At 37.2% G+C, this 19,819-nt stretch overlaps 1 protein-coding gene across 2 annotated transcripts in view; it reads right to left on the bottom strand.

The window, feature by feature from the left end:
* Window positions 1-2,658: 2,658 nt before the first annotated feature.
* The window catches only part of NVL (nuclear VCP like), a 42,707-nt gene continuing 25,546 nt past the window's right edge, over window positions 2,659-19,819 (bottom strand). For both annotated transcript variants that reach the window (XM_075088775.1, XM_075088776.1), the window contains exons 19-23: window positions 14,316-14,422; window positions 10,001-10,077; window positions 8,426-8,514; window positions 4,556-4,626; window positions 2,659-2,912 (exon numbers count right to left, since the gene is read on the bottom strand). In XM_075088775.1, the coding sequence (XP_074944876.1) occupies window positions 2,868-2,912; window positions 4,556-4,626; window positions 8,426-8,514; window positions 10,001-10,077; window positions 14,316-14,422 (389 nt within the window). In that variant the 3' untranslated portion in view covers window positions 2,659-2,867. The remainder of the gene's footprint in view (window positions 2,913-4,555; window positions 4,627-8,425; window positions 8,515-10,000; window positions 10,078-14,315; window positions 14,423-19,819) is intronic.

The following is a 19,819-nucleotide window of genomic DNA, read 5'->3' as shown; positions in this document are numbered from 1 at the left end:
ACTTGCTTCTGCGAGGTCCCAGAGAACAATCTGACAAATAGGTGTGTCTAAATCATGTAGATGTGTCTTTAGCATAGTGACCTGCCATTCCACATACACAATTTTCTCTATCAAATCCTGTATTTTCACAATCAAGCCTGCAGTGGTATACAAGACTTTAGTGAGGACAAAAATGTTGAAAAAGTTTCCTATTTAGCCAAGAATGAAGACAGCATTTTTGCCTTCCCTGCTGACAGTGCCCTGCACTGCCTCTGCCCCCTATCCATGCTGAAGTCAGCATCTAACATGCTCTGGGACAGAATCATTATTGTGACTTAGATATGCAGCTAGCCTCAGGAAAGGGAGAGAAGAATGGCATGACGAACAATTTCTTGATCTTGTCCCAACAGAAACAAGATAACTCGAGGGGAAAACCTCCCCTAGGCATGTCTGCTAGGAGGGGCAGTAGCTGCATATGCAGAAGAAAGTAGTTGTCTCTTTAAGGAACAAGCCTTTTCATGCAATACAGGGATTCCCATTTTCTATCTACAAGTACAAGGGATCTTGCAATTTCTCTTATCAAGTTTTTTTTCAGTGGTAAGTACTATAAGGAAAATTTCCTGCAAGAAAAGGTAGCAGTGTGGGTGCAGCGCTTTCTTGTGTGAACAGTCAAACCAAAGTTCAGTTGCCTGCCCTTGTCTGCTCCTTAGCCCAGGCAAGGTAAGCAAACAGGATACAGATGCTTGACTGATCTGGCTTTTTCTGCCTTTCAACTTGAGATTTTCTTGTAAATTTAAGCCTTCCTGTGCCCTGCTTCTACTTCCACTATCACGTTAAGGATTATCAGACACTTTGTATATTAAATGTTTTGTGTTAGGACTCTTGAGAAGACTATATTGTTTATTACTACTGCTTGAACAGTATTTCTTCCTTAGTCTTGCCTTGCAAGTCCTACCTTGCTTTCTTGTGCCATATATGCACAGGAATAATACCATCATAACAGGAAAGGAGGATAAAATTCTTTGGTAAATATGCCAGGGTTTGAGAAATTTACTTGTTCATGAGCTCATCAACTGCAGCTATCCTTAAGTATAGTCACGGGATTTTTCTCTATATATCAATAAAGGAGATATCAGTTGTGGTTACTTTCAACTGTAAGGAGTGGCTTGCTTGCCACACCTTTTTCCCAAGAAAGGATGACAAGTATTTCTGAATTGTATTACTGAAGTTGTATCACAGTTCGGTAATGCTTTTTTTATTCTTAAGTTTTTCTATACAGTTTATTTGCTTTGAAACCAATACATGCCAGAGGCATGCAAAAAACAGTGATGGCCTTTAGAATAATATCTAAAGGTAAAATGGTTGACAGTTTCAAAATGGGTATTTGAGGTAGTATATACTGTTTTCAAAGGGCTCCTGCTTGATTCTTTTTTCATTGGTCAACACTCAAACACATACGTGAATTGAGTGTGTCATTGTACTGAAAGGGTTCACAGCTTATTTCGATGCAGTTGTAGCTTCCTATAAACCAAAAGCCTCTTATTTAAGAAAGGTGGTAAAAACCACAAACTATGAAGTTGTAGATGTAGAGCTAAAACAAGAAAAAGTTTATGTAACCTAGGTGGTTCTTGTATAGCTCTGTACATGGCACCTAGTTATGATTTTACATTAAAATTGGTCACTTAGCTGATATTACTGTAAGGCAATGCAATTAGTAGATGAACAGCCACAAGCGAAACTACTCTGAGATAAAAATTATGATCCTTCATCTTGGATTTCTAAAGCTCCAAGCCTGATTTACAATTACATCTTCTGCTTTATATGCAGGGACTTAATTTGTTAGTCATATGGGCCACAACTTGAGTCACTGAGTCTCAGGCTTTCCTGGAAGAGGGAAGGAATATCATACCATGTTGTGCAAAAATCACAGTGATAAGTGCAAGTGCTACGAGTGGTAGTATTTTTAAAACACAAGTCTGTGGTGATCAGTTATTTATAATAGCCTTCCACATTTACTGTTGGGAAAAATGTACCAAATCTTTTGTCAGATTGCAATTCAGAGAAGAACCTAAGTTGTAAGATGCTGTTCCTTCTCAAGGCAAGGTCAGTCTTGACGTTTGATCAGATTGTTCAAGGTCGCACCCTCCCTCTTAAGTGTTGAAGTAAGTAGGGGGTGTGCTTACAGAATAAATGTTGCTTACAAAAACTATTTTACTGTTTTATATGGAAATTTATTAACTTTAAAAATTATTTGAAGTTTGGTGTTATCAAACTTGGCAGACTTTGCAGAAAGTCTTCTAGCAGAAACTATCCATTTCCTGTTCTGACCCTCAACTGATGGTTGCAGTGCTTTTAGGAAGCATAAGACTGATCAAAGATAGGAATGTCATGTGTCGCTGTGTTTGGGAAAGGCATGATTAATGGTTTGATAATGTACAGTGCAGCACTTCTCTATACTACTTTCACAGCTCTGTCCTCCCAGTGATTCTTCTAGAGTCCTTGTTCTTGAAAACAGCTATTTTAAATTATGGCTAAAACCAGCTATTTGAGCAATGCAAGCACAGTGAAGGGTTAGCCTCTGCAGGATTTCTGATTAAGGGCACCAAATATTATATCAGATCAGTATTAGCTCTCTAGGACTAAAAAGCATTCATTTTAAAAATGAAAGTGGTGATATGCTGGGATCATGTATCTTTTATTCTGGAAACAGTTAAATTAAGGATGGTTTAGAGCAGTAGGATATGTTGACTTTTTTCAGGTACAGTTTAAAAACCTGAGAGAGAGTCAGTACGGATTTTTTTCCAACCTTTCTCTTCAAATCAGGCACAGGTATTACAAAACTCTCCACCACTGCAGAGTAAGTCTCTCTTGGGAATTGTCCAAATGTATCACCTGCACAGTGACTGACGCAGTTCTTCATACATTATTTGATCCTAGCAGTGCCAAGATAAGAGGGGAAGAAATTACTTCAGACAATGATAAAATTATGCAATGTTTAAAAGTGACTTTGCATTATTTAACAAGAAAGTGAAATGAACCAGCTCTATGAGCGACTAGCTGTATTTAAATATATTTACAAACAAAAAACTGAAGGAAAAAAACCTATCCTGACTCATAAATGAGGTTCTCCAGTAATAGCCACCAATCCTACGTAATTAACAGATGCCTTTGGCAGAGTTCTTTAACATTGCTATGCTAGGTTCAGATTGCAGCTTCACTAAGAAAATGCTGCCCTCTTTGCTAGGGGAGGTGCTGAATTAACACTTTACTCCCCCATCTACTTCTGCCAAAATAGACAAGATCCTCTTTTGCTAGTCTGACTTACTTAACTGTAACTGTTCCTTAATCCTTTTCACTAGTCACTCATAATGACAGTTTCGAGGAACAGAATACTTGGAGATGTTAACTTCCACTTAAATAACTGGCTTCAGACGGTGATGTCTCTCTGTAGCTTTAAGAACTTATTTTGGTTTGTCTTGAGTCAACCAGTTAAACCAAAAGCAACTTAACTGCACTCAGACATGTGTATGAGAGGGCAAAGAAGAGTTAGAAGCACTAAATTGGTGAGATGCAGCTTTTTGTATTTTCCAGTATTCATAGGAGGGTGTGCAGAGATTGAATTTGTCTAACACATAGGAAGTGGCATCTGGAAATGAGAGATGAGTACCTTGTACCCCAAAACATATTTCTAAACACCTAACTGAAACTTCTTCAAATGGATATAATTGAAATATAGAACTCTGAGACGTGATATTTAAGCTGTCTTTTGTCTTAATACCTACTAGTGATTGATATGTTAAAGAACATAACTAAGTTTTTGTGGCTGTTGCTTCTGAATTGTTGGCTTAGTGATTAGCAATGGAGAAGAAAACAACAACCAATGCCATCTTTAAAGGGTCTTGGAGCAAAGACAATTTTTAAATTTTAGAAAAAGAAACTCACCATACAACAATAATGAAAGAAAATAGTTAACTTCTCTGGCTGGTGTTCCGAGTATATTCATGTATTTTGGCTGCAGTGCACTCTTGGCAACACACAGACCTATACACAAAAGCTCTGCAGCCATCACAATTCCTATATATGTAAAATTCTCAATTATAGTAATTAAGGTGATTGAACAGCTTTCCATTCGGTCAATAAAAAGAACAGGTCATGAGAAAATCTCAAGCAAATAATGTTATTTCTTATCAGTCTTTGCAAAGATGAAGTGTATTTTGTGTCCTATGTCAAAATGTTGTCTTTTGGACATTAACAGAAATGGTTGAGCATCTTTGGGTGTCACATCCATCTAGGGGGGGAAAAAGGACTTTTAACTGAAAATTCCACAGATATAAGAGATTAGGTCCAGGTCAGTAACTAATCTGGGAATGTCAATGAGAACTCCAAGGTGCTGTACTAAGAGAGAACCTTGATTGATAGCATGCTAATCCCCCTCCCTGCAGTGCATCATCTGCAGCATCAGTTTGAGATACATGTGAGTGTACTGCAAACTTAACTATTCCTACCAGTCTCCAGCATAAAGAGAGTATCCTTTTCAGGGGAGTAATCAGTCTTACACACTTGAAGCTTATCTTACCTTTTTAGATACTGAAGATTTCACTTTCCTAAAAGCTTCTTCAAAGTGTTTATGGGAAATCTTGATTTCTCCTTAAAAAACAAAGCACAATAAATTACTAAATTAAATCGCATGCAAGTGACAATCAAGTGATTTTTTTTGCATGTATCTCAAGGCAGCATTCATGAAACCTAAGTAACTGCATAAGCCAGTCAGTTGGATATCTAATTCAGTAGAGTTATGAACACCTGAAATCTTATATTTTATGCAGCTTCCTGTCTATGATCTTAGGTAGGATATTCATCTCTCTATCCCTTGTACCTTAAGCCAAAGAATACTTACTTGTTTCTGAAAGATATTTTAGATCATAATGTTTCCAGCTGCAGATTGAGAATTTCATTCTCAAAGGTGCCAAATTAATGGTAGTTTACCTTAAATCCAGCTAGATGAGTCCCTTAACCCTTCCAGTTCTGGGCTTTATATTCTATACATATTTAGTATTAAGCTTTCCTACAGCATATTATTAAGTACCTAGAAAACATTGTTATCATTGCCATTCTACTACAGGATGCTCAATTCATAAATAATTGACTTCATATCATTGCCTCATCTGGTATTACCCAGAAGTGATGAAAGCTTTCACTTTTTAAACTCCGTCCTTAAGTATATGCAAATCCCCTTTCTGATCTTAATACAGCTATCCACAGTAATTATTCCTAATCATAACCTTTTGAAAAGGCTTTTTTTTAGTATGCTAAAACATAAGCATACCTTAAATATATAGCCTCAGCTATAGGGAGGGAGGGAGTAAAGGGAAAGGAGAAAACAGCATTAATCAGCTAGGAACGTCATTAGCAACATGATTATCAGAAAAAGTCAAGGTGAAAGAGTCTATATACTAATTTAAGAGCTACGGCTAGGTATAAGCATGCTTTTACCTATTACTAGGTAAAGTAGTTTACCTCTCGTTGAAAGTAAGTTAAAGTAAGGCTATTTCACGTTCATTGTGTGGTAGAAGCAGGCACAGTGCTTGATACTGTGGAGAATTTAGCTGTTGGTAATCAATACCTTGGCTGCTTGCATTAACACAGTTTGCCTTGGTTTCTTATAACAAAACCATTTAGTCTGAATAAGTAGGTATGAATGTTTTATTACTTAAAACAATTTATTTTGGTAAATTAATCATAAATTAAAATAATGAAGTATATCAACAAGTATAGTATTTTTAAAATAAGACTAAGTACTTAAAACACCAAATATGAAATTGTTTTTTTCCTGTTTACATAGATGAGTGAAGGATAGCTGGTTCCCTTTTCTCTTTAATTTGAAAGTATCAAACAAGGACCAGATCTTGCTTTTCAAATTCAACCATAAAGATACAAAACTTTGACCTTACTTGTTAAACCACATTTGCTCTTAACCGCTGTAACAAGAAGTCTCATAGACTCTCTGGTTAAGATGATCAGTGTTACAGACTATGCAGGTGATGTGGGGTCACTGGCTATCTTTAAAAAAATATATATACAAAAAGGGGCATTCAGGGATAAAGTCATACTTTAGAAAGTCAATGCATTTGTCTTGGTAGCTGTAAGTGTCAAGAGATTCTCATACCCTATCCATTCTTTGTAACTACATCAATTTGAAATAAATATACAGGAAGTATTAAACTAAAATATGTCAGTTAGGATGTTAACAGTGAGTCATCAGGACCAGATGGTGTTCACTCAGAGGTTCTGAAGGAACTTGTCTATGAAACTGAGAGCTGTGGGCCAAATCTTGTAACCTGTTATAGTCACAGAGGACTGGTAAACTCCAAAGAATTGTAGGAAAGATCCTTTGGCTGATTAAAGGATATGAAATAGCATAAGGCTTTTCAGGACAGGGAACAGGCAGTAGTAGGGTCCCACTCTGGTATCTGTGCTGAGATCGGTTTTATTGAATGTCTTCATTAGTGGTTTGGAAAAGGGAGCCAGAAATGGAAACTTCCGGAAAGTTTGCAAATGATACTGAACTCTTGTGGGCAGTCAAATGCTGGGCCAATGATGAGGAACTCCAGAGGAACCTGATAAAACTGAAAATCGGCTCCATCTTTCACCCAGATATTGCAACTCTGAGACTGCAGTGACCAACATTATCAGCTCTCCTGGGACTGTTAAAAGTTGGAAGCAAAATTTAGGGATTCTTATAAGAAATATCACAAACAGGATACTTTTTATGATATAAAAAGTCCTTTCAAGCAAACCACTACTGAGTGTTTAAAAAAAATAAAACCATACCCCTGAATTGATTCCAGAGGGAAAAAATCAGGTATAAGGAAGAAGTTGCATCAGAGTTTCTACAGAACAGCAAGGAGCAGCCCTCATCTCAGCCAGGGGATTCCCAATGTACTGAGTGATGAGGACGCACAGCATGTACCCCTAGTCACATACAGGGTGTGGGAGTGGAGTCAGTGGTGCATGTCCTGTGGTAACACGGAGGAACTTCTCCAGTCTGCGGTACACAGACTACTTTTTTGAAGGTATAAATGAACAAGGTCTCAGATCAGAAGCCACCTTAGACACCTTCATACCAGCCAGGGCTGACATCTTAGAAATCCAAACCCAAGGACATCCCAAACAAGCAGCTGCTATAAACATGCAGATCAAGCTATGCATATATTATGGACTAGCTGGCTGCCAGCACATCTATGCAGCAAGTGCTCAGGCTGCAATCCTAAATGTGAAGGCTGAATTCAGGTGATTAACGTCTTTGATCAAGCCTGATGTATTGTGGGTAATTATAAAAATGAACAGGAGAAATCCTGAAATTTCCATCTCAAATCAAGAGCTTTTTCAATCTACAGCAGGCAAAATGGGTTACCAAGTCATACAACAGTGAAGGCTTTTATAGTTTGCTTCTTCCCCCTTTCCCCCCCCAAATGAACATGCTAGTTCCCTCAAAACAAGAAATATAGACATTCTGCTCTGTTAACCTACTGTTAAAAACCAGATGAGACTGGATATGTACCAGGTCAAAAAGAATGATTCAAAGCCATTAAAATTCCAACACAGTTCTTAGAGGCATAATGAAAGCCTAATTTTCCAAGGACATAATCTGAAAAGTTGTAATTCCATTTTAGCTTTGCATTTTGACTTAAGGGTAAAATAATAGATTAAATTACTGGGAAAAAAATCTCAATATACACACATATTATATAAAAGAGTTTAAATTTCCAATTACATTTTCCTGTCTGCATAGAAAAAATAATAATTTAAAAACCAAGAAAATACAACTTAAAACAAAAGTGCAGAGAGCTACGGAAAGGGCAGACATTGTACTTAAACAGGGAGTTATAAATTGTTTCAAGTCCTCGCAAGAGCCACTGATGAGTTAAACACCTAAGATAAAAGCTGACACTCAGATTTTCCTAGCACCCTAACTACTAGATGCATGTATTCAGTTACGCAATACAATTGCGTGCCAAAGGTACGTGATCAGTATGTGTGCAGCTACGACTGTACTCAAATCTGCAAATAAGTCAGTATAATTAGCGTTTAATAGTGATGTGGAAATTTGTCAAAGATGTATTCAGCCTAGTATATAAACTGTCAGCTTATGAAACGATTTAACATAAACTTTTCTTTAAGGTACAAGGTTCAATTCTTTTAGAAAAAAAAATTATGGGGAGCCTCCAGCATAACCATTTTTTTCCTGTACTCTCCCCTACACCTACTTCAAAGATGCTTATATGTTCTTGAAACAAATCTGACAGTTTTTGTTGGGCTCAGAAGTCAGCAATCTTTTATGTACAGCATGCATGCATTTATGCTTGTCTTGAACTATCTTAAATACTTTACATTCCATATTATTATTGATCACTGTTCAGTTAAGATTTCTGTAAAGTTTTCTTACCTTTCTTGCTTTTATTATTCTGCAGGGCCATTTCCTGTCTCAAGGCGCAAACTGAAGCCTCCCGCACTAGAGCAGAAAGGTCTGCCCCTCTGCAAACAGAATAGGTTATTTTAGGATAAATTTCTCTCCTCATCTTTTGCTGATGGCATATAGAAAGGCAAGACACTACAGATGATGCTAAGGGACTAGTTGTGCTCCCCTAAAGCTTCATCTTAAGAACACTGGAAAGAGGTCCGAGGACTACCCAGTGCTGCAACCTTTGTTATGGAATGATGTCCTCCAGATTTTAGCCACACATTAAGATCAAATAAATTAGAAGCAAGGGAAGATGCAAAAACGCACCCAGCGTTCTTGAAAATGCCAAAGGATTGATTAATATTGTGTCACTTGGTGGGAACGTGACACATTTTTTTTGTGTCAGTCTTATGGAAGATTCAAATGGAATCACCCATTATTGCCTTGCTCACAGGCAGATCAACACTTAACTTGCTCTTAACATAACAGTATCCAGAAAACATGGTCATATTGGTCTTTCTAAATATTTGTTTCCAGTTCCTAGCTGTTGAACTCTTCACAAGCCTTCAAACTGGTGCAAGTCATTGAACCAAAGAAAATTTTCACAATTAACTCCCCATGCTTAATTTGGGAAAGCTAGGAATACTGCTGTATTTAAAAAACAAAACAAAAAAAACCCAAAAACCCAGAACACCCAAACATAATGAAAACAAACAAAAAAAAACCCAAAGCCACCCCCCACCCCCCCAAAAAAAAGGACAGTGAGTGAAAAAGTCACAGAAAGAAAAAGTACTCATCTTTCCCAAGTATGAAACAATGACAAACTAAAAATCATTACTGGTTAGAAATGCCTCCATTTCTAAGATTCAGAAGCAATATTGTGACAAGCAGCAGGTCATAAACTTTATCTTTTGTGAACTCCAGATAATCATTAACTATTAATAAATCATTTAACAAATTAAAGCTTTTTGAAGTTTTGTAGAACGCAATTGCAAATTATTCGGACGGATATGGCTATTGAGCTTTCCCAAAAGCACAAGTTGAAATAGGTCCTTATTACTTTGTCAAACACGTTGCTTTCAACTGTGTGACCAAACAAGCTGATTATGGCTGTTTAACCCATTTGCTTTCATCATCATTGCATATGGGTCCACAACTTAAAGAGGGCTCTTTTAGCCTCAGATTACACAAGAATTATAAAATAAAACCAAGCAAAGCCAAGAGGCCTCTACTGATCTGTATTTACAACATGAAGAGGGCTATTCCAGATGAAAGAGACTTTAGCATCCATACACTCCTACAAAGTCCTTGGAAAAAAGTGCAAGTGAAAGCAAGAAAAATAGTGTAAGGGAAAAGGCTTAGAAACCCTGAAAGTTGAGAGGGCCTCTTCATAGTAACCGTGTAACACATATTATCAGGCATCAGAGGATGTTGGCACTGAGTGCTCCTAAACACTGCAACTGCAGTTTTTGCTTTTACATTTGCAGTTTGCAAGTGCAAAGTACAATCAGAGTTGGCACTGCACATTAAATATTCAAGTCAAAACTAGAAGTTACTCACGTATAACAATCACAATGTTGACTGTAAGCAATTTCTTCAAGGCTTACATCGATATCTAGTGGAGGCCGGGTACCATCCTAAAGGAGTTGAGATAATAAAAAGAAGATAAGAAAACTTTTTTTTTCTTTTTACATATGCCACCCCCAAAGTGATTGAGTTTCATCAGTCAGGAATCATACAGGGGTATGAGAAATTCCCTGAAATACCCACAAATATTAATGTTGTTTTTATTCTCAAACTGACAAGAAGGACAATCAGCCTTCACAACATTTAATTGCGGAATAATAAGCAATGATACATTTTAACTTCCCACCAAGAGATCAGACTTTCTCTAACAAAACGATGACCAGCCTGTCACAGGGCAGTAACACTGATGCTGTTCCATACGTGGATGTGCCTTAAGTAGCTGTTTACATCAACAGCATTGTTTAGCTCACCCTCTTCTAGTTTTGCCTGTGTTGAAATCAAATAGCTAAGCTACTAGCATGTAGGTTCAGTCTTTTCTCATGACCTTAAAGACAGAATCAATCAGATATCTTTTATGTTCTAGACACACATTTTCAAACTTAGAATTTTCCATTCTGGATTTCATGAAAGTTTACATATACCATAGACATTCCTGTAGACTGTCTGACACTACTCTTCCTTACTATTCCTGCTTCCTCCACAAAGATCCCAGAAGCTGATTCTTTTGTTATTTTTGCATCTCCAACAGCAAAAAATATTGAAGAACATTAAAAATTGTATTTGAAACCAGCCAACAAAACTTTCAAACACTGCAAACATGGAGATCTCCCTATTACCCTTAGACAACAGTAAAGCAGATTCATGGTAGTGCAGAGGTTCTAGGTGCATATCATATCAAACACCACCTGCGTTTAGACATAAAAGGACACTTTTTGATCCAACTGATGTATTTCCCCCAGAAACTCATTTAACAGAAACGCAAATTCATACAATTCTTTTATGACTTCTTCAGGTGAAATAATATACCACATACCTACAATACCTTCAAGATAAAAAAAGAAAAAAAAAAAAAAAGAAGGAAATTTATAGCAACGGGCAAGTTAAAACCCTGTGATACATAACAGACAGTAGAATAATCAAGGACTAGGCAGAGTAAGGGAGCATTCTCGAATGAATACCAGTTAGGGTATTCATAACTGGCAGAATACCAGTTAGGGGAGAAAAAAAAAAAAAAAACAACCAAAAAGATAAAAGAACAGCCTGATTTTGAAACATCTTGAAAGGACAGAATTTAACATGGAAACAAGGAAGCCTCATACAATTTCACGTTGGATACTTCAGCAATTGTTATAGAAGACTGTACGCCAGAGAGACACCTCCTCTGCTAACAAGAAGTGTTTTAGCTACTGCTTTGAGTAGCAACATATGTTGGGCATTTTTAAAGTGGGATGATCTGCCTACTCTGGAGACAAGCTCAGCAGCATGTGCACCAGAGAAGCTGATACAGCTTGCAGAAACGTAAGTACACTACTAACTTCAACATGTGAAGACATGCTTCTCTTGCATAATTAATATGCAATTTGAAAATGACTGATTTGTACAAGTTAACTGAAGTAAGTCTTTCACAACAAAGCTTCAACCTACGCATAGGCTGTCTGTCTTCCTTACAACCTATTCCTCCCCCTAACTCCCTTTTCTACTCCTCATGCTGCCTTTGTAAGCATCCATTATTTTCCTCTGCAGTGACTCTCAGTTTCCACATCCTGTGCATGTATTCCTTGGGGATTTCTGGGAATACATACTGTCACCCAGAAGCCACTCACATCTGCACCAAACATTTTGTTTTATCTAGCCCTGAGCACATGTTTAAGGAAGTGTTTCTGTACAGATTTTTCAAATATCCTTACCTAGAATGCATGGATGAGGTCTGACAAAAAATGAGGTATTTCAATTAACATATTTTCCCCTCTCCAAAGTCCACATTCTTCTTGCAGATAACTTCTGCACATTCTTAAAGAAAACAACCACCTATTTCTTGTTCTTAACACTAGAAATACAAATCTTTGCCTAGCTTTGAGAGCTCTGGTGACTGCAGAAGTAGTAAAGTGAGAACAGCACCAGCCTCCTCATAGAATGAACATGGAAACATGCAAGGAAAAGACTCATTCAGAGAATGTTTGTATCTCATTTCTGCTGGTCTCTTAATTATGAACTGAGAAAAAGAATCCATTAAATACGAACACCTCATTTACTACATGGATTTGTAACCAAAATATTAAGACTAGTATGAATTAAGTATGCATAGAAGTATCTGGCATTCCAAAAATAACATGCCCTCATAACCAAAGACAGGATCCACAGGAACCAAGCTGGTAAAACCCTGTGCAATGCGTTGCTCATATCACAAGAAGGCCCATAATCAGATAAGGCCACAGCAAAGGTGGTTTGTCAGCAGAAAACAAATATGCTCTGATAACAGGATGACAACAAGGTTACCACATCACATGTGCCACTCCTTTGTGTTATCCCAACAGGAAGGCAGACTGTAGCCAGAAAGATTCCCAGGAGGGAGCAAAGATTTTTAAGCAACCTCACCCATGATTTATAGCAGCTGAGGGATGCATGATTCTGAACTGTTTGATTCTTCAAGGGAATCTAGAAAACAGTTCTCTCTAAGAACCAGTTTGTCATCGCCAGTAAAGCAGCAGCCAAGAGATGAAGCCAGGACTCAACACAGACCTCCTTGTCCTTGGTGTTGCACACAAGCGATCCTGGCCCTACCACACGGATGCAGGCATCCTGGTGCCTGTATGTGGCTGTGAGGGTCTGAACAAGCAAAATCTATGAGAGAGTGTGAGAAATCAATTTTGTTTGATACCACCTCCCACTCCCATGAAGTCTTGCACCAAGCTTTGCTTCAGTACTTCCCTACACCGCTAATTACAGTGAAAGAACTTGAGACATTTACAAATCTCCAAAGATTCTCCAGCAAAAACTACAGTGAGCAAGGCTCAACACCTGTATGGTAAAAAACAGAGCAGTCGTAAACTCTGTACCAGAATCCCTCTGCTCAGTTTAGACAGTCTAGTGACTGATCCTTACTACCCACTTCTTCCAGAAGGAAGTGGTTTGTATTAAATCAGAACAATCATATAAGGCCAATTTTTAAAGAACACTTTGAGTTATCTTTAAAAATAAATTGATAAAATACAAAATGTAATTCCTTACAGTATGTTTGAAAAACAATCCACAGGTGTTACAATCAAATTCACTCTAGGTCTTTTAAAAGGCAACCATCTTCAAGAACAGGATTGTAAAAAGCTTTAACTGAAATATTTTTATAAAACTTAGGAACAATAAACTGATCTACTGCTAATAGCAAATGGGGGCACACTTATATCTTTTTTACTCCATGAAGTAACACATAGGACAAATGAAGGAAAGACTAACATCTTGAATTTGTAATGAGAGCCTGACTTTTGAACAACTATTTTGGCATGAAAGGGCATGCTTGAATGAGTCCTCACTTTTCTCTTATGGGATTAACTACTGCCTACACCACAACTTTATGCTCACACAAGTCTGACTTACCTTTTTTACAAATTTCCTAAATAATTTTTGCCATATTTTTCATAATACAGGGCTATCTTTTCTCTATAGTGAAGACTTAGTCTCCTTTGCAGCTCAAAAAAAAAAAAATCTGATAGGACACCTGCTCTTAACAATCAATGCTGATCTACTGGAAAAAGTAAGAAATACCCGACTAATTCATAATGCTTTGTATGTTCTTACATCTTAAGGCCTTGATTACTGCTGTACCATACTTAAGAGAAATACACAAATAGAATTCTATAGTCCAAATCTCTGAAGTGGCAGAATGTGCCATTAACCACAGGAAGGACCCACAGAAGCAGGTATTTAACATTTTCACATTTACTTTGACCTACAACCTCTATCATCACAAGCTTACTTTAATCGTAAAGGCAATTAAGGGTCACAATTACTGTTGAGCAAATACAGCTGGAGCTAGTGAATCATTTTGGTGAACGTGTGGAACCCCCCAAAAAAGCTTACAAAACACTTCTAGGCCCATTACTCACACAGATAGGAATCTTTTCATTAAATCTGTTCGAACTGTGACTATAAAAGGCAGCAGTTTCTAAGTTCAACAGGTTTGCCTTACAAGATTTATCAGTCCCTTGCAGTCTCGGAGCAGATGTGGCCGATGGTTTATTTTTATGATCTTATCCATTTCATGAGACAGGATTCTCCAATTCTTTGTAAAATTTGATTTGTATTAAATAATTCCACCAAGCTTTAAGATAAGGTTTTATTTCCAAATACTCACTTTGGTGATGGTCTTTAAAATAGCAAGTCGATCTTCAGGTGGTGGCAAACCCACATAAAGTGTTTTATCCAGTCTACCAGGACGCAGGATAGCTGGGTCAATTATATCTTAGGGAGAGGAAAAAAAGAAAAAAAGACAAAATTATCTATAAAAGAGATACACCCTCAGGAAAGTGTACATATGAGAAGGAATATATGCATTCTTGTACCTAGATTCAAAGAAGCATTTGTGCCATGATGTGAAGCTCTGACCATTAAAATAGCCGACTAAAACAGCTTCATCTCTGTCAAGCAGGAGCCTAGCACATCTCTGTCAAGTAGGAACCTAGCACAGTTAGGCTGCCTCTGCTCAAAGATGGCTCATAAATACCAGTTTCATCTCTTCACAGATGAAGACGACTCTGTCTTTGGCAACACAGTACTAGAACATTTTTACTGTCATACCTAGCATGGTCAAGTGAGGAATTCCACATTCATTCATGACAAATGAAAAAAATGTTTCCAAGTTTTTTCTGTTGGAAGGAACTCTAACCGTATTAACCGCTGTGAATATGCTTGAACGCACAGTGATAAATTAAGAATAACAAGTACGCAGGGCCAATCATAAGCACCCTTATGTAAACTTAATTTTACTGGTCATTCGCATTTCTACTGCATATTAATTTTCTGAGTGGTAGACATGAAACATGACAACATGTCATGAAAACACAAAATAGAGCTGCAAAGTACAGAACTTGTTTGCCAGGAAGAACTACAGACTCCCAATTTTATTATGTGTGGAGAAATAAGAAACCAAAAATCATCACAAATGTTTCTAGAAAGCCATTCAAAATTTAAACGTAATAGAAATGTCTAGTAGCCTTTTAGCACCACAGGCTTCAGTACTGACCTTCTACAAACAGTTAGTCAGGATACAAACACTAAGGAATACTGGTATAACAACAGATACAAACAGGGCACATAACCTGGGAAAGACCTCAATTCCTCTCCATATTTCAGCATGAACTGTCTGGATGATGTTTCTAAACACTTCTCAATGCCCCATTTCCCCGTCTACCAAAAACAACGATGGTATTACTTGCTCTATTTCACTAAGGGATTCTAATAATCTGTATCCTACATACTACAGTCATGTGAAGAGCAGAGTCACAAAAGCACCCACAGAAGATATGAAGAAAACTGTACTTTTTCTGAAGTCTGTAAGTTCTACAGATGTGTTAGGTAGCTATTGCAAGAACCTTATCCAAAATTAACGGCTGAAAGTTACACCTAAGTCTTAAGCTGGAAACTATCAAGGACTCCAAAGGAAGCTGTCAACACCCTTACAATAATTACATCCTCTTGACAAAACGTAGCTAACAGACAAACTACATGCATTCATGTATATTAAAGGTGAGGAACTGGGAAAAAGTTAAGCTGTTAATCCTTACCATATAGATATTTAGAAGAAACAAAACAAAACAAAAAACCCCAACCCGAACCCCAGAACAGTAGCATGGAAGAACAGCTATCACTTTTTTGCAAATGAAAAATGTTTGCTTAACTCTGTCACGACTCCAGCTACCTGATCCTGCCGCAGTGTAGTCTCGATTCAGTTTTTAAAGATGTGCATAGTTTTGTTCAAGTTACTCTTACCTATGCTTAAAGGACAAAAAGTAGAATGAGAGGCATACATTAAAAATTGCTCCACTACCTTTTTCTTGGACAAAACCAATTTTTTTTCCAAGATACAGCAGTCATGGCCAGTGGCATCTACGTAGGTAAAAATCAGCTATTGTGAATGTGACAAGAATAGTGAGGGAAAAAAGGAAGAGCTTGATGTATTAATTTAATCCAGACCAAATGAAACAAGGGTTAAACAGGATCCCTGCCATAGCAGGCCTAGACAAAAACATCTTTCTTATATATCTGCACATAGTGCTATATGATACCTTATCTTGGTTTGCACAGTGCACTTTCCTGGTTTTTTGTCTCTGCAGATGGAAGTCTTGCCACATTATTAAGATGAGCTGACAAAGTTTGCTCAACAGATCAATTACAAGCATCAAAACAAACACTCTCAATAGCGATTGCAACACCAGGCACTTAATAACTTCCCCATTCTAAAGTTCCAAAAGCTCTTTTAAAATATTAGGCTTGATATGGAAAAAACTGTTTCTATTTTGCATGCTGAGAACATGGCACTTGCCATGCTCTTTGTCCAATGATACAAAGTTAGCGATCTGGTCTAAAGATGCATTCATCCATTTCTATATAAGTGATTACATTGCCCACATTCACAGTTACGACAACTCGTACTAACTCAATAAGCTGCAGTAATGGTGGTTTACAATGAGAAGACCATACTGAAGTTTAACGCGCAGATCTATACTCCCCATCTCCTTACGAGTCAATTCACTTCACTCTGCAGGTTCAGGCCTGGGCCTGAAGTTCCTGAAAATGTCATGCAACACAGAAATTAGTATTTACTCATTGGTCAAACTCACTCATTGGATGCACTTCACATCTGTTTAAAGAATTGAATAATGCTCCCCTTTTAGGAATTTCAGAGCATTCCATCCTGATATTATCTCCATCTCTATTATCTTGAAACTTATCTAAGCAGAAAAGAGTCAACTAATTTTAGATACATTTTAATGAAATTAAGGTAGTTATCACAGACGCCTCTTCAAAAGCCCATTATTATCTCTCAAGTTTGAAAGTGAAACATGGAAACATGATAACACACAACAAGAAGTTGTCCATACAGTTAGTCAACTGTTTTCCAAGCAATTGTCTTACAGAAAGAATATACTTCTATGAAGAGAGATGCCCAGTTAATAATTTTCTGTCTTGGTTTTCTGATGTAGTCAATGGCATTGACTATGTCTTTGGAAGACAGCAGTACCATTTTCCAAGTAATTTGGCAAAACTGCATAAGATTTAGAGTACGTCCATTCCTTGCCTTGTTTTTAAAGGTTAAAACAGGCATTTGCCTCTAGAGAATTATGTAATATTTCAGTTTGCTACACTGCTCTCCAAACTACTGCAAAATGTTATCCTCTTCATTAAATTCTACTGAAAATATCTTTACATGCATCCCTATAATGTGACACTCTATTCTCTGTAATAAAATCTTTTAGTCCCACGCTAATTTCCAGTTGATTATTCATGTATTCTCAACTGTACAAGAGTCAACAATGTTTATGAAAGTTCAGTGCATACCAGCAAAAACAACTACTGTGCTGAGTCCATCTAACCTCTCCTATACTCACTACAGCTTTTAAAATTATATTTAAAGTATAGAAGATCTAGGTCCTCACATTCGTGATGTTCTGGAATGTAGGCTCAGAAGCCCTGAAAGGCTTTCTGAGACTCCAGATGAACACTGCAGATAACAACTTTGCTCCTACACAACAAAATGAACTCCACTAAAGTTACTGTGAAAGACACATAACATCATGGGGCTAGTGAAATGCGGGAATATAATTTGTGTGAATTAGAATTATGACGAAAGATATTGTTCCGTGCCTCACGTATTAGGCGCTTTTCTTAGATCTTATCTTGCCTTTAATTCAGCAACATGTATAAACAGGTATAAACATAACAAACAAAAAACCCAAACCAAAACTGTAACTACTGTCAGGGACTGAAGGAAAGATTATTTTTTTTACTGTGTTTCAAAACATGTGGTTCAGGTGAACAGCTCTACAAAACTAAACTAAACTTGCTGATGAAAAATAGAACTAACTGAAACTGATCATGCTCTAAGATAACAGAGAAGGGGAATTTTTGAAGAATTGATTTTTAAAAGCTAGACAAAAAGATGATGAATAAAAGCAGAGACATCATCACAATTTACGTCAAGCTTAAATCACTATCAGTTCGTAGTGTTTCACTGATTTCTTGTCTATTTTCCCACATTGCATACAGTTCCTTAGATCCCATGGTAAATGCTGCTGATGCCTTGGTCAGCATTTCTCTAAAGAGGTTATAAATGTCTAAAGCTCGGAAAAGTAAGAAAAGAGCAGAAAGCAGCAGTATCCAATACTGAAACTCACATTGGTAACTAGAAAATTGTGGGAAATTACAGACCTCAGTCAGCAGTAGTGCTTAACGGTTTTGTAAGTATTTAGTCTCGAATTTGGGGAAGTGAGTTGACTGAAAAAGAATATAATTATTCTGACCCATAAAGTTTCTAACAGGACATGACATTTCTGCCTCTTTTTTTTCTCTCTCTCTTTTAATGACATTGTGTGCTTTAAAAGTTTAATCCTCTTCAGGCAAAGTTTGACATTGGTTCTGCATTTAGGTGGAAAGAGATTGAGTTGGGAATACTGCATCCCTGCTAATTTAGCAATAGTCAAGAAAGATCTACAGAGGACTTTCAAAGTCACTGAGAAAGTGCAAAAAACTTTCAAATATCCTGCCCTTATGGACAAATCAAAGGCTTATTTCAACACTGCCAGAGTAAGAATTACCACTTGCAGGTTGTATATGATAAACAAAGGAACCAATCTTTTGTGCCTGCCCTTTTGGCAAAACCGGAATTAGAGTGTTCCAGGTCCTTAAAGGCTATTATAAAAAAAAAAAAAGAGAATTTGGCACTCTTCAGACACAGGGTACAAAAACACCACCATTATACAAAAATACCTTGTCACAGCTACTAACACCTCATGGGAACAACTGTACCAGGAACATACCTTGATGCCAAAACTGGCCGAACCAGCACTACCCTACTGCTAGTTACTATTATTCTTCATAATAATAATGATAATATTTTTATGAGAGAAGACGTTTCTTTTGGCACCATGGTCTCTGGGACTACAATGCTGACAACATATACTAATAGTCATGAGCAGTAACAGCAGCCAACTATAAAAGCTAACGTGCATACAACCATTCTAAAAAAGAAGCATCCTGCAATGCCATTTTCTCTCCTATTAAGTTATACTAACATGGATTAAAAAAAAAATGAGATCTCAATTTGATAACACTGGCCCAGTGGAAGATTTCAGGAAGTTCTGGTGGGACACGTATATTATTTAGGTTTATATTACACGACCCCCTAGCACCTCTATTCAACATAACTATAACAAAAAAATCTTTCATACAGATGTCAGACTTATAAGCAAAAGAGCTTTTCAGGGACCAAAACTTTTATTGTTTGCAAGGATTGTTTAAATACATTAGGCAGTATAAGCAATAGCTCTCTTACAGGTCTCTACTTGCTTATTTTGTTCTTAGCGTGGTAAGAGTGCTTTACTAGCCTAGACTTCACTGTTCTCTACCTGCAGTGTGCTCGTATTAAGTACCCAGACCATAGTAGCAAAATCTAATCTGGTGAACACTGCCTATTCCTAAATCCAATAAATGGTGAATAAACTACACAAGAGAAAGATCAGTTTCCCCAATTTAACCTCAACTTCAGTAAAAGTTGTTCTGATAAAAACTGCATCAACTGGAGACTATATTTCTTCACACTGACAAAGGCAGACATCACAGCAAGTTTGTAGTCTAAACCTA

This window comes from Phalacrocorax aristotelis, chromosome 3 (assembly GCF_949628215.1).
Source record: "Phalacrocorax aristotelis chromosome 3, bGulAri2.1, whole genome shotgun sequence".
NCBI lineage: Eukaryota > Metazoa > Chordata > Aves > Suliformes > Phalacrocoracidae > Phalacrocorax > Phalacrocorax aristotelis.
This window is presented reverse-complemented; position numbering and strand designations above follow the sequence as displayed.